At 60.0% G+C, this 12,101-nt stretch overlaps 2 protein-coding genes across 5 annotated transcripts; both read right to left on the reverse strand.

Annotated features, from left to right (window-relative positions):
- Positions 1 to 2,898: 2,898 nt before the first annotated feature.
- Positions 2,899 to 8,572, reverse strand: S100A16 (S100 calcium binding protein A16). 4 transcript variants are annotated; one of them, XM_045981986.1, is made up of 4 exons: positions 8,386 to 8,572; positions 6,386 to 6,551; positions 3,995 to 4,174; positions 2,899 to 3,608 (listed from the first exon to the last, which is right to left on the reverse strand). In XM_045981986.1, exons 3-4 carry the CDS (start codon positions 4,145 to 4,147, stop codon positions 3,450 to 3,452), a joined length of 312 nt encoding a protein of 103 aa, XP_045837942.1. In that variant the 5' UTR covers positions 4,148 to 4,174; positions 6,386 to 6,551; positions 8,386 to 8,572; the 3' UTR covers positions 2,899 to 3,449. The 4 variants fall into 4 exon arrangements, with proteins under 4 accessions (XP_045837942.1, XP_045837941.1, XP_045837944.1 ...); XM_045981985.1 differs by lacking the exon at positions 6,386 to 6,551 and having other exon boundaries at positions 8,386 to 8,567; XM_045981988.1 differs by lacking the exons at positions 6,386 to 6,551; positions 8,386 to 8,572 and adding an exon at positions 4,824 to 4,918.
- A 970-nt stretch (positions 8,573 to 9,542) lies between these two features.
- S100A14 (S100 calcium binding protein A14) lies at positions 9,543 to 11,538 on the reverse strand. The gene is made up of 4 exons (XM_045982946.1): positions 11,491 to 11,538; positions 11,017 to 11,121; positions 10,443 to 10,589; positions 9,543 to 10,236 (listed from the first exon to the last, which is right to left on the reverse strand). The coding sequence occupies exons 2-4, from the start codon at positions 11,044 to 11,046 to the stop codon at positions 10,099 to 10,101; spliced, it is 315 nt and encodes a 104-aa protein (XP_045838902.1). The 5' UTR covers positions 11,047 to 11,121; positions 11,491 to 11,538; the 3' UTR covers positions 9,543 to 10,098.
- Positions 11,539 to 12,101: the final 563 nt, after the last annotated feature.

Raw genomic sequence — 12,101 nt, forward strand, 5'->3', positions numbered from 1 at the left:
GTCTACTTGTGATCTCTCTCTCTGTCAAGAAAATAAATAAAATCTTTAAAAATTTTTTTAATAAAAATAAAAAATGAAGGGACGCCTGGTGGCTCAGTTGGTTGGGCATCTGCCTTCAGCATAGGTCCTGGGATTGAGCCCCATGTCAGACTCCCTGCTCATAGGGAAACTACTTCTTCCTTTCCTCCCCACTCATGCTTTCTCTCACTTCTCTCTCTCTCTCTCTCAAATAAATAAATAAAATCTTTTTTAAAAATAAAAATATAGGGGCACCTGGGTGGCTCAGTGGGTTAAAGCCTCTGCCTTAGGCTCAGGTCATGATCCCGGGGTCCTGGGATTGAGCCCCGCATCGGGCTCTCTGCTCAGCAGGGAGCCTGCTTCCTTCTCTCTCTCTGCCTGCCTCTCTGCCTACTTGTGCTCTGTCAAATAAATAAATAAAATCTTTATAAAAATAATAATAAATTAAAAAATAAAAATATAAAAAATAAAGGAACACCTGGGTGGCTCAGCAGGTAAAGTGTTTGACTCTTGGTCTTGGCTTGGGTCTTGATCTCAGGGTTTTGAGTTCAGGTCAGGCACTGAGCTCCACACTGGGCGTGGAGCCTACTTTAGTAATAATAACAATAAGGGACGCCTGGGTGGCTCAGTTGGTTAAGCGTCTGCCTTCGGCTCAGGTCATGATCCCAGCATCCTGGGATCGAGTCCCACATCGGGCTCCTTGTTTGGCAGGGAGCCTGCTTCGCCCTCTGCCTCTGCCTGTGCTTGCTCTCTCTCTCTCTCTCTCTAATAAATAAATAAAATCTTTAAAAAAAAAAAAGTAATAACAATAATAAAGTAAAATGAAAGCACTGCACACCAAAACATGGGATGCAGCGAAAGCAGTGCCAAAAGCAAAGGTTATAGCAGAAAACATCTACAGTATAAAAGACGGAAGAGATGGGGCGCCTGGGTGGCTCAGTGGGTTAAAGCCTCTGCCTTCGTCATGATCCCAGGACCCCGAATCGGGCTCTCTGCTCAGCAGGGAGCCTGCTTCCTTCTCTCTCTCTCTCTCTACCTGCCTCCCTGCCTACTTGTGATCTCTCTCTGTCAAATAAATTTTTAAAAAATCTTTAAAAAAATAATAATAATACATAAAGAACTACTACAATTCGATATTAACAACTACAACAAGACACAACTCACGCAGTTTATAAATGAGCAAGTAACAGTGCCTGAGTGGCTCAGCTGGTTAAGGGTCTGTCTGACTCTTGACCTTCGCACAGGACATGATCTCAGATTGTGAGTTCAAGCCCCATGTTGGGCTCCACACCCAGCATGACACCTACTCAAAAAAAGAAAAAGAAAAAGAATACGTGGACACTGAGTAGACCGTTATCCAAAGCAGATATGCAAACAGTCCACAGGGAAACGCAAGTCAAAACCACGGGACGTCACCTCACACCGTCACGACAGCCACCGTCAGAAAATCAGACACGGCAAGCGCTGGCGAGAATGTGAGAAGTAGGGACCCCCGTGCGCTGCCGGTGGGAAGGCAGACTGGTGCAGTTCCTCAACAATGTAGAATAGAACTACCAGCAATCCCACTTCTGGGTGTATCTCAGAAGCGTCGAGAATAGAATCTTGAAGGGATGTTCGTGCTCCCAGGAAATAGAAGCAAGTTCCATGTCCGCCATCGGGTGAATGATGAAGAAAATGTGGATACACAGAACGGACCAGAATCAGCCTTAAAGAGAGGACTGGTGTACGCTACAACACGGATAAACCCTGAGGACCCTCTACTACGTGATAAGCCAACCCGCAGACAAATACGACGTGATTCCACTTATCTGCGGTGTCTGGAGTCGTCACACTCCTAGAAACACCCAGTGGAGAACTGGTTGCCAGGGGTCTGGTGTTCGGCGGGAACGGGGTCTCCATCATGTGAGATGAAAACGTTTTCGAGGTCTGGGGTACGACAAGGTGCGTGTACTTAACGCTGCACACCAAGAAATCGTTGGGCGGGGGGCACCTGGCGACTCAGCGGTTGGGTGTCTGCCTCCGGGTTAGGTCATGATCCCAGGGTCCTGGGATGGAGACCGGCGTCGGGCTCTCTGCTCAGCGGGGAACCTGCTTCTCCCTCTTCCTCTTCCTCTCCCTCTGCCCCAACCCTGCTAGTTCTCTCTCTCAAATAAATAAAATCTTGGGGAAAAAAAAATTGAGGGTAAAATTATGTTACGTGTTTTTTATCACAATCGGATAGAGAGAGAGACGTGTGAACAAGCTCTTCCCACCGAGGGCAGCACCCTCAGGACAGGCAACAGGAAGTGGGGAAGGGTCCCTGGGGAGGGGTTGAGGAAGGAGACCGCTCGCCATCGTGACTACAGTCCTGTCCTGAGCAGACGATCTTGGAGCTGCAGGACGGTACACCTGCACCATCCCAGGCTGAAAACCCCGGACCGAGCCCGCCCGCTGGGTCTCCTGCCTCCCTGCTGCCTTCCAGACGGGCTGCATTGCCTCTCCACAGCAGGGGCTCCCTCGAGGCAGGAGCAGAGAAAAGCCAATAGTGTCCCCCTCTGGCTGGCCGGCTCTGGCCTCCCACAGTCCTCTTCTTCACCCCCTTTCCCACCCCACAAACCGCACTGGGTGCCAGAAGATGCTGAAGGCTGGGGGCCAGGTGGAGGCTGCTCTCACTGGCCGGAAAGAGGCCTAATGGGACACACTGTGTGCCCGGAAGCAGACCAGGAGTCTGAGCGGGGCTCCGAGGGCCCATGAATGGTGACCCATGGCTTTCGACCCCTCACGGAGCCAGCGGGGGTCGCTGCAGGCCCAGGGCTAACAGCACCGCCGGGCCCCAGTCCTACGGGCCCTCTGGTGAGATTCCCCCTTGCCTCAGGCCCCAGAGCAAAGACCACCAAGGAATGAGGTTCCAGGGAGCAGAAAGGCTTTAATGAGCATCACGAGGGGATGGGGAGGGGGTACAGACTCCAAATCCAGCCTCCCTGCCATCACCTCAACTGGGGGAGGGAGCAGCCCTGCTCAGCTGTTCCCAGACCCCAAGGCAGCTGGAGGGGAGTCCCAAGGAATCTTCTCCACCCACCAAAAGTGTTGAAAGAGGAGAGGTCTGCAGCCGCTGCTGCCTGCAGCAGGAAGACCTCCAGCAGCAAGCTGACCTCCAGAGGTCAGGCGAGACCCAAAATCAGGCAGAACAGCAGCCACTGGAAGGGTCGAGGGCCTAAGCAGGCAAGGAAACTCCTGCGATCCCCGAACAACACTGAAAATTCAGAGGGGGCCCCAGAGCCTGCTGGCTCCAGGAACAAAGACCCCGAGGGAGTCCCCCCAAGACTGAGACAGTGGCAGAAGGTGGGGGGGAGAAGCAAGGATGGGAGCCCGGGAGGGTGGAAGAGGCCGAGGGAGCCTGGGCAGGGCACCAGGGACCGCCGCCCGGCCAGAGGGGTGGTGGGAGACGTCCTCTAGCTGCCGCTCTGCTGTTCCTGTTGGCGGATAAGGTTGGCAATGGGGCTGGTGATGCCACCTATCAAGGTCCAGTACTCGTCGAAGCTGATGCGTCCATCGTGGTTGGCGTCCAGGCTCTGGATGAGCTTGTCAGCAGCCTTTCGGTTTCCCGTGTCCTGGAGACAGGACAGAGGCAAGGGCAGAGTTTCATAGGCACAGCCATTTTGTTTTCTGAACCAAAGGGCGTGACTCATAGACTTTAGGACCATTTTTTTACAAACCCTAGGTACGAATGGGGGTCAGCAGGGCTGGGCAGCGGCCCCACAGAGCCCCAGGCAGGACTCCTGGGGCTCGGGCCTGAGCACCAGCTGCCCTGGGAGGAGGCAAACCGAGCCGACCCCAACCCCTGGTCAGGCCTGCGTACCCTGAGAGGACAGGGGCCTGGAAGGGGGGGGGGGGGGTGAGACCCCGGTCTGCGGGGTCACTCTGAAAAGACGGAAGCCACAGGGAGGAAGGGAACCGCACGAAGACGAGGGCTTGGGGGGCCGGACGGGGGCCTCACCGTCAGCATGTGGTTGAGCTCTTTCTGGAGCATCTTCCGGAAGCTGCCCTTGCTGATCTTGTTCTTGACCAGGCTGTGTTTCGACACGTATTTGTAGAAGTTTTCCACCAGGACCACAACCGCCTTCTCCAGCTCCGTGTAACCGTCCGCCATCTCGCTGCCTCACGGCTCGGGGGGGCCCTGGGCGCCACGAACAGGGCAGGTGAGGAGACCCCATAGCCCAGACCCCCTCCGGGCCCTGCCCTCATCCTCCGCCTGGGTCCCCAGGCTGGCAGGTCTTGGGCAGGCGGGATGAGGCGGGGAAAGGGGGGGCACCAGGGTGGGCCTGGAATGGGAACCTTGAGGTTGCTGTAATCCAGCCGCTCCCCAGCCCAACCGCCCCAGCAGGTTCCCCTGGCAGGTTCCCCAGCCCTGCCCCGGCCCCAGGCCCTGGGCCGTCAGAGCTCGGTAGACCCGAGGCTGCCTGCGAAGAGGGTTAGGGTAAGTGCCCATCCCCGTGCCCTCCCCACAGCTGCCCGCCCAGGGCCCCAGCCCCCGCCCCCAGCAGGCACAGCTGGAAACTGCTAGGATGAGCCAGATGGGCTGGGAGACCAGAAGCCGATGTGCCCCCAGCGGCAGGACTGGCAGAGACAAGGCCCAGGCCACAGAGCAAGGGGCCGGGACCTACGACCTGCCCAGTGTCCTCAGCCAGGCGCCAGGCACTGGCGGAGCCCAGGGAAGGTCGCCCCTCTCCGGGAAAGGACGATGTCCCCCCTCGAAGTCAGACCTTCTGCGGAGCCCCAGTCACGCCCTGCTAGGCCGCCTTCCCTCGCTCGCACCCCACACCCACCCCAAAACACGCAGGAGCCAGGCCCGTCCGCCCCAGCTGCACACAGAGCTGCGGCCCTCACCCCAGGACAAAAGGCTCTCGCAGTCCAAGCGGATACAGCCTCTGAATAACAGGATATGAGGGGAACAGGCGGCTCTATTCTGTGAGTCGCCACTGCCCTGGCCGGAGCTCCCCAAAGCCAGCCCCGGCCCGGAGCTTCCCTTCCCACCCCCAAGTCCAGGAATGAGCCACAGCCACCCTGCCCACGGGGTTCCGCAAGGGAAAGTAGACACAGCCACCGTCCTGTCCCGAGCCTTGCGGGGCCCCACTTGGAAGAGAGGTCGGCTTGGCCGGCCTCAGCCCGGCGCTGCGCACCCTGCCCCGCCCCCGCTCCCAGACTCCCAGGGCCCCCGCGGGTCAGGGCCACGGGCTCTTCTGGGGTCTGGTCTCCCCAGATACCAGGCATCCCTGAGGCAAGGGCAGAGTTTCATAGACACAGCCGTTTTGTTTTCTGAACCAAAGGGCGTGACTCATAGACTTTAGGACCATTTTTTTACAAACCCTAGGTACGTAAGCTGCTCTTAATCGCTCTGTCTCCCCTCGCCGGCACCGTCTGGCCCAACGGCTTGCTTGAGGTGCATGTTCTAGAAATACTCCACCTCCTTCCAGCCCTGCTGCCCCGTATCCACAGCCCCTGAACACCCTTCTAGAACATTTCCCTCACCTAGCTCTTCATGGAGGGAGGATGTGACCCTGAGGGATGAGGCCCTAACAGGGAAGGAAGCAGGGCCCGAGTCAGGGGAGCATCTCTGACCAGGACCCCTGCCTTCTGCCCCTGCCTCGCCCAGCTGACCACTCTGGTCTGAAGAGGACGGAGTTGGAGCTACGGGAAACCACAATCTTGCCCCATGCTCTTTGCTTATTAAGTGTGTGATTGGGGCGCCTGGGGGGCTCCGTCAGCTAAGTGTCTGCCTTTGGCTCAGGTCATGATCCCAGGGTCCTGGGAGCGAGTCCCCCATCAGGCTCTCTGCTCAGCAGGGAGCCTGCTTCTCCCTCTCCCTCTGCCCCTCACCCTGCTTGTGTGCCCCTGCCCTCTCTAACAAATAAATAAAATATTTAAAAACAAAACAAAACAAAAACAAAAAAAAGGTGTGTGACTGTGAGGTCTAATGTAAGACTTTCGGGCTAACACCCTGACACTCACAAATGAGAAGGGAGAAAAGTTTCTATCCACACAGTACTGCCCACTGCCCTGGAGCTGGGAGTGGCCCAGGCCCACGGCCAGCATTCCTGGGGTCCCACAGGCTGCACCCACCACACCAAGGACTGTACCGAGCCTACTCCCAGCCAAGCTTTGGGAGTAGAAAGAGAGCTCAGAGAGCCCCAAACCCTAACCATTCCGGACCTTGCTCCCTAAGTGAGGAGCCCTGTGGGAACTCGTTGGGGAGGGGAGAGATGGAAATCAGGTGTAGGGGTGCTGCGCCTCTGCCCTCTGCCCCTGGCCCACCCACCCTCCTCCCCACTTTCTTAGGGTCTTGTTGCTCTGACTCCTCCTGCCTTGGATACCGTGTCCCAGGCCCTACCTGGCCTCTGGCAGCCCCGCAGGCCAGACAGAGCTGAGCACCTGGGACAGTCAGCCGCTGGCCTCAACAGCCCTGGGTTTTGGTCCCCAGTGGGCCACCCCCATCTTCTAGTCACACGGGAAGGCTGGAGATAGCCATCTGGATAAGTGCTGCTCCGAAGCTTTTTCTGAAGGAAGGAGATCAGAGCGGGATGGGGGGTGGCATTACTCTCTTCTCCCCTCCCTCCCCGCCAGGGGCCGGGAGACAGGCTCCACCACCCACCCACACAGGTACCTGCCCCTCCCAGCTGCCCCCTTCAGCCACCAGCCGAGGCGGAATGAGGCTGGATGATCAGGCGGTCCCATCAGCCGTCCTAGGACGCCTTGGCAGGAGGGAGGTCCTGGCCAAAGAGCAGGGCGGGCTGGGGGGTGGGCGGGTGGGCATGTGCATTAGAGCCTTCCAGAGCTCGGGAACGAGGGGCCACTTGTCCTCCAAAGGGCCTCACACCCAGAGTCCCCAGCCCTCTGCCTTATGCTCTCCTCGGCCCGTCCTCGTTCGATTAGTCCTTGAGCAGCCGAAAGGCCCCACACTCACGCCTGCTCCCCTCAGCCCAGCCTCCTGACTTCCCCCAGAGCCTGTGGGCACTCTGACCCTTGACCCTGGGTCTCGGCCACAGCAGCCCTGCCTCCCACCCCCAAGTTCCAGGTCTCAGCCCTCCAAGTACCTCCTAGCCACCCCCAGGCGCCTTCAGTCCACCACACACAATCCATCCTCTCTTCCCAACACACAAGAGCTTCTTAAGTCTCGAAGGGTCTCCAGGCACTGGGATATGTCCCTGAACTTCCATGCCTCCTGGCCATGGTCCCTCTCTAGAGCTTGGCCCACTCTCAAGCCTGAATTTGGCCTTTCCTGTGTCCCTTCCGTACACCTCAAATTCGTCCACTCATTTCTCATCATTTATTTCCTTCCTCATCTGTCAACTCACTCATTCACTCATTCATTTCTTTCTTCATTCATTCGTCTGCCCCAAGGGCCTTCAGCACACAGGGAAGGTGTGATCCGAAAGGGCTGGTGGCTTGTCTCTCTATTTACAAGGCCGTTTCCAAGGTCAACATCCCGTTCCGTGCTCCAGTTCTCACTCCTTTCCGGCTTCCAGAGGCCAGTGTCTGGCACAAGTGCCCCTGCCTCCCCCTCCACCCGCATAGGACCCTGCGTGAGTCCCACGGCCACGCACGGAGCCCCCATCACCAGCCACCCAGGTCTCGGCAGAAGCCTGTTCCTCTGGAGCGTTTTCCAGACGAGTGGGGCTGGACTTCGGGGGACACTCACACCCTCCAGCCCTGGTCTCCCCAAGGACAGAGTTTGTTACTAATTGTCACTAACCGCCGCCGAGGAAGGCTGAGCCACTGCCCCCCCACCCCCCGCCTCCCCTCCTCTCGGAGCACCCCTGCCCTCACCCCCCGCTGCCCAGCGGGGCCCCAACCCTTCAGAGGGCTTGGGAGGGAAGCCAGTCGGGGCCTGAGGTGGAAACAAGCCACCTCAGTGCCTGCCTCCTCTCCCGGGCTGGCTGGTTCTCGCGGGAGCCTTCCTGGTGCCTCCTGGACCCCATCACCTCTCGCAGGACACAGCTCCCAGGGCCTGGTGAGGCCTGTGTCCAGGTCGGACCACCTCCCAACCCCCACCAACCCGCATTTGTCCTTTTTCGGTCGAGGGAGGGTCAGAGCCGCAGTGACAAAGCTCGAGAGCACTCTGCCTTGAGGCCCAGGCCCTGGAGAAGAGCCCCGTCAGCCTCCGGGTTGGGGAGGGGGTCTGCCCGCCCCACCCACTCCTCTGAAGGCCTCTCCGGCCCCCAGCCCCACCAGAAGTCTCCATGCCCAGACCAGCCTGTGGGAAAATTAACAATTAACCGAATCTTCCAGGCTCATGCCCGGCAGGGCCCCCTCTCCAGGCTCCCTTCACCGCCCCTTCTGCCGGCCTCTCCAGCAGCCCCAGGCCTTCCAGGACGGGCTGGGGGTGCTCACCTGTCTGCTCGGACTGCCTCCTCTCCCGCGGGGCTCTGGGCCTGGGCTCTGACACTGCCAAGCGACTCCCCCTGCTCAGCCGGCCAGGACTCCTCCCCGCCTCGCTCCCAGAATCTGTCCCGCTCCCTCCAGCCGCTCCCTCCAGCCGAGCCTGGCTGAGCTGGCTCGGTGGGGAGGTAGTCACTGAGCTCCCTCTTGACTTAGCCCTGGGGTTGGGCCCTTGTTAAAGGGATACACACCTTTTTTAGCACCCCCCCACCCCACCCCAAAGGGAGCGGTGGAAGCCGGCACCCTGCACAACCGCACCCTCCCCACCCTGCAGCGCCTGAGCAGAAAGAATCTGGTCGGTGGAGAACGGAAGGGAAGGGCCGTCACCTGCCCAGATCACAGGGGTCACTGGGAGCCCAGTTTCAGGGTCCCCCAACAGACAAGTTCAGGTTGCTTTCCAGGCCAGTCTGGTGGCCCCAGAAACTTCCTTGCTGTTAGGGTTTCAGGAGCAACGCCTGATTTCTGTGGCCCCAGGGGAGTGGGGTCCCTGGTCTTGGACTCCAGCTGCCGCCCCCAGGACCTGCCACGGGCAGCAGGAGATTCTCACGGGAACACTCCTCCACCCCTTCCCCAGGACACCCACGGAAATTGGCCAGGAGAGACCTCAGCTCTGGGCACCTGCTCTGCGTCAGGCTCTCAGCTAAAGACTTTATGTGATGTGTCCCAGCAAGTTTGTGAGCCACAAGCAGACCCCATTTTACAGACGAGGAAACTGCTCCAGGAGCATGTCCCAAGCTCCCAAGACAATGAACGGCTCTGCCGGGGAAGCTCAGGCTGCTTGGCCTGTTTCTCAGCCTTTCCCTTGCTGCCAGTCAGCCAGGCTCCAGCACACCTGGGCTCCTCACCGCTTCCCAGTGAGCACTTGTGGCCTCCTCTCCTGTCGGGACCAGCCCCTTGGCAAAGAGAAGCCTATCCTTCAGAGACAACCACGTCCCCAGCTTGGGGGCCTGGTACCCACCCTCAAGCCAAATCCATGGGAAAACAAGTCCCACTCACTCCGACTGCAAGCACCACAGCCGCACGGGTCCCACTGCCACCAGGACTCTGCCACTCACCCCAAACCGCCCACGGTCCCAGGTGCGGGGTGGGTGTCCAGTCAAGACAACATCTTTCACTTTTTTCCCATTTCTTTATTAATCGAATGATACAAAACCACCGTCATTCTCTAAATGCCCAAGCACCCAGTTGGCCCTCTCCCTCCCCTGCTCTCTTCCCCGACCCTCACCCAAGGACAGAGGCCAGGGAGGAGGCAGGGCCAGAGCTGGAGGCCGGAAGGTGGAGCCCTGGACACAACTACCATTTGGGGTGGGGAGTAGGAAGGGTAGGTTCCCACAGACCCTTTTTAGCACCAAATATCCTGCCCCATTCCCAGCCCCTTCTTCAAATCATCTCCAGGAGCCCACCTCCTCCCTGCCCTTGCCCCCAACCCAAGTACCTGGCCCTTCCACCCTTATCCCTTCAGCACGCACCACATCCGTCCCTGCCCCCCCCGCCCCCCCAGCCACCCTCTGGCGGGGACTCCCGGGCTAGAGCCCTGGGAAGGGTCACCAAGGACTTGAGCCCTGCAGGGTTGAAGCAGGTGCAGACCGGGGATCACGCTGGTGGTAGAGAGGACTTTTATTTCTAGGCCCCAACATCCCCCGCAAGAATTCCAGGGAGAGGTTCTCAGCTGCCCCGGACAGGGCTTTCCAGCTTCACACTCCTAGCTGCTTCTCCAATCAGCTCCCAGAAACTCCCGAACTCCAGTTTAGAGTCGTTACAGCTGCCCAAGTTGGCGATTTTCTCTTCCAGCCCACAGTTGCTCTAAGGGGAAGGAAGAGACCACAGCTCAGCAAGGCAGAACCTCCCTCTCCCAGCCTCACCCTGCCCTGGGGCAGGAAGCCAGACCCGGGCCTACCTGGCACAGGCAAGGGAGGGGCTAGGGGTGCCTGGGGCCTTGGCAGTGTGGGTGGGGTTGTGAGGACCTCACCAGGGAAGTCGGGGTGCCTGGGGCGGGGCCCAGTCGGTACCGGCATGAGGTGGGGCAGCTGCTGGGTGACCAGGTCCTGAAGCTCAGAGGGGGTCAGGGTCTCCTTCCCACCCTGCACAGAGTACTGGTGGAAGTTCTTGATAAGGGTTTCGATGGCCCTCTCCACGTCGCTGAATTCCTGCGCATCCTGAGGGCGGGCCACATCCCCGGCGTTAGGGAAGCTCCACCCATCCCAACAACACCCTACCTCCCCAAGCTCCCCAGGCCAACGGGGCAGGGGCAGAAGGCAGCAGGAAAGCACAGGAGCTCCCCCCACTCCAGAGCCCAGCACCTAGACCCCACCCCCTCTGGCCTCCGCCCGGAGCCCAGCAGGGCTCCCTCCCTGTCACCGGAGGCCCCCACGCAGGATGGGTCCTAGTGCGAGGCACAGACACCCCTTCCCAGGAGGGCTCCTTGTGTGGACGCAGCACGGCACGTGCAGGACCACTTCAGAGTCTGGCTCTCCTGGGCAAGGTCTAGGGTACAAGGCGGGGCCAAGGCAAGGGGCCGAAGTCAGTGGGGACATAGACCCTCTGGGTGGAAGATGGAGCAGGGAACAGCAGGCGTGGGCCCACCTCAGCACTGGCTGACCGACACTGTCCCATGGCGCCCGGTGTGCTTGTCCTGGCAAGAGGTCGTCCTATGGCTGGCGCTGGGGAAGCCGATGGCTCATGATCTGCCTGGAGGAGGAGGGAGACGGAGGGGAGGGGAGGGGAGGGCTCAGTATTTCTTCCTCAACTATCCGCTGGGGCCTCACTCAGGAGGTCAGAGCCAACTCGGAGTAAGGCCAGGGTTCCTGCGCAGGATCCAGGCAGGAGCTAAGGTCACAGTCCCCAGGCCCACCCATCTAGAGGGAATCCTCTGGGCCTCGACCAGTCCTCCCGCTTCTTCCCACCCCTCACCTCTGCTTTGCACGCACACACACACACCCGGCCTGTAGGATCTGACTCCCAGCCCTTGTCCTGGCAGGCTAGGGTAGGAGAGCCGAGCCTTGCCCTTTGGACAGGGTTAGGGCAGCCCGTCTAGGCGAAAAGCCCTGGCACCCTTACCTGCCGGGAGCCGCTGGGACAGACGCTGGGAGTCCGCGCACCTGAGCTCAGCTCTTATACCTGGGGGCAGGGCGGGACGCGGGGGCGGGGCCTCCTCCCCGCGCCGCCCCCGCTGGTCCCGCCGGTCCCGCGGGCTGGGCGGGGAGCCAATGCGGCCCCACCCCCCACTGGCCAGAGCCCCGCCCACCCCGGGGCCAAGGGCACTGTGGGGGGCTGGGCCTGGACGGCCCCGACCCCAGACCCGCAGGCAGAGTAAAGGCCAGAGAAAGGGAAGGGAAGAGTGGGGGCTTGGCAACCCTGGGGGTCAAGCCCGGGAGGGAAGTCCTGAGGAATTGTAGGGCAGGGAAGTGGGGGGGCTTCGGGTCAATAACCAGGAAAGAAGGAGAATCAGAGGCTGATGGCGGCAGGGCTGGTGGTCCAGAGGGAATGAGGGACGTGGGCGTTGAGAGGGTCCCCAGGGGCCACTCTGTACTTCGCCATGTCACACACATGCCCCCTTGCTCTTCCCACCAGGGCCAGTTTGGGGGGTGACACTCAGACCTGCAGTCCCGCTGAGAGGTGGGGAAGGAGCCACCGAAGGGCGGTCTGGGAGAGGGGCCCGGACGGAGTGC

The sequence above is a fragment of the Meles meles genome, chromosome 17 (genome assembly GCF_922984935.1).
Source record: "Meles meles chromosome 17, mMelMel3.1 paternal haplotype, whole genome shotgun sequence".
Taxonomy (NCBI): domain Eukaryota; kingdom Metazoa; phylum Chordata; class Mammalia; order Carnivora; family Mustelidae; genus Meles; species Meles meles.

Excerpts from the sequence above, each read along its gene's own strand:
- S100A16 (XM_045981986.1), bottom strand. The coding sequence starts at position 4,147 with ATGGCGGACGGTTACACGGAGCTGGAGAAGGCGGTTGTGGTCCTGGTG. Across the intron at positions 3,609-3,994 it reads AGCTCAACCACATGCTGACG|GACACGGGAAACCGAAAGGC; the intron begins GTGAGGCCCCCG and ends TCCTGTCTCCAG.
- S100A14 (XM_045982946.1), bottom strand. The coding sequence starts at position 11,046 with ATGGGACAGTGTCGGTCAGCCAGTGCTGAG. Across the intron at positions 10,590-11,016 it reads GTCGGTCAGCCAGTGCTGAG|GATGCGCAGGAATTCAGCGA; the intron begins GTGGGCCCACGC and ends GCCCGCCCTCAG. Across the intron at positions 10,237-10,442 it reads AGCTGCCCCACCTCATGCCG|AGCAACTGTGGGCTGGAAGA; the intron begins GTACCGACTGGG and ends CCTTCCCCTTAG.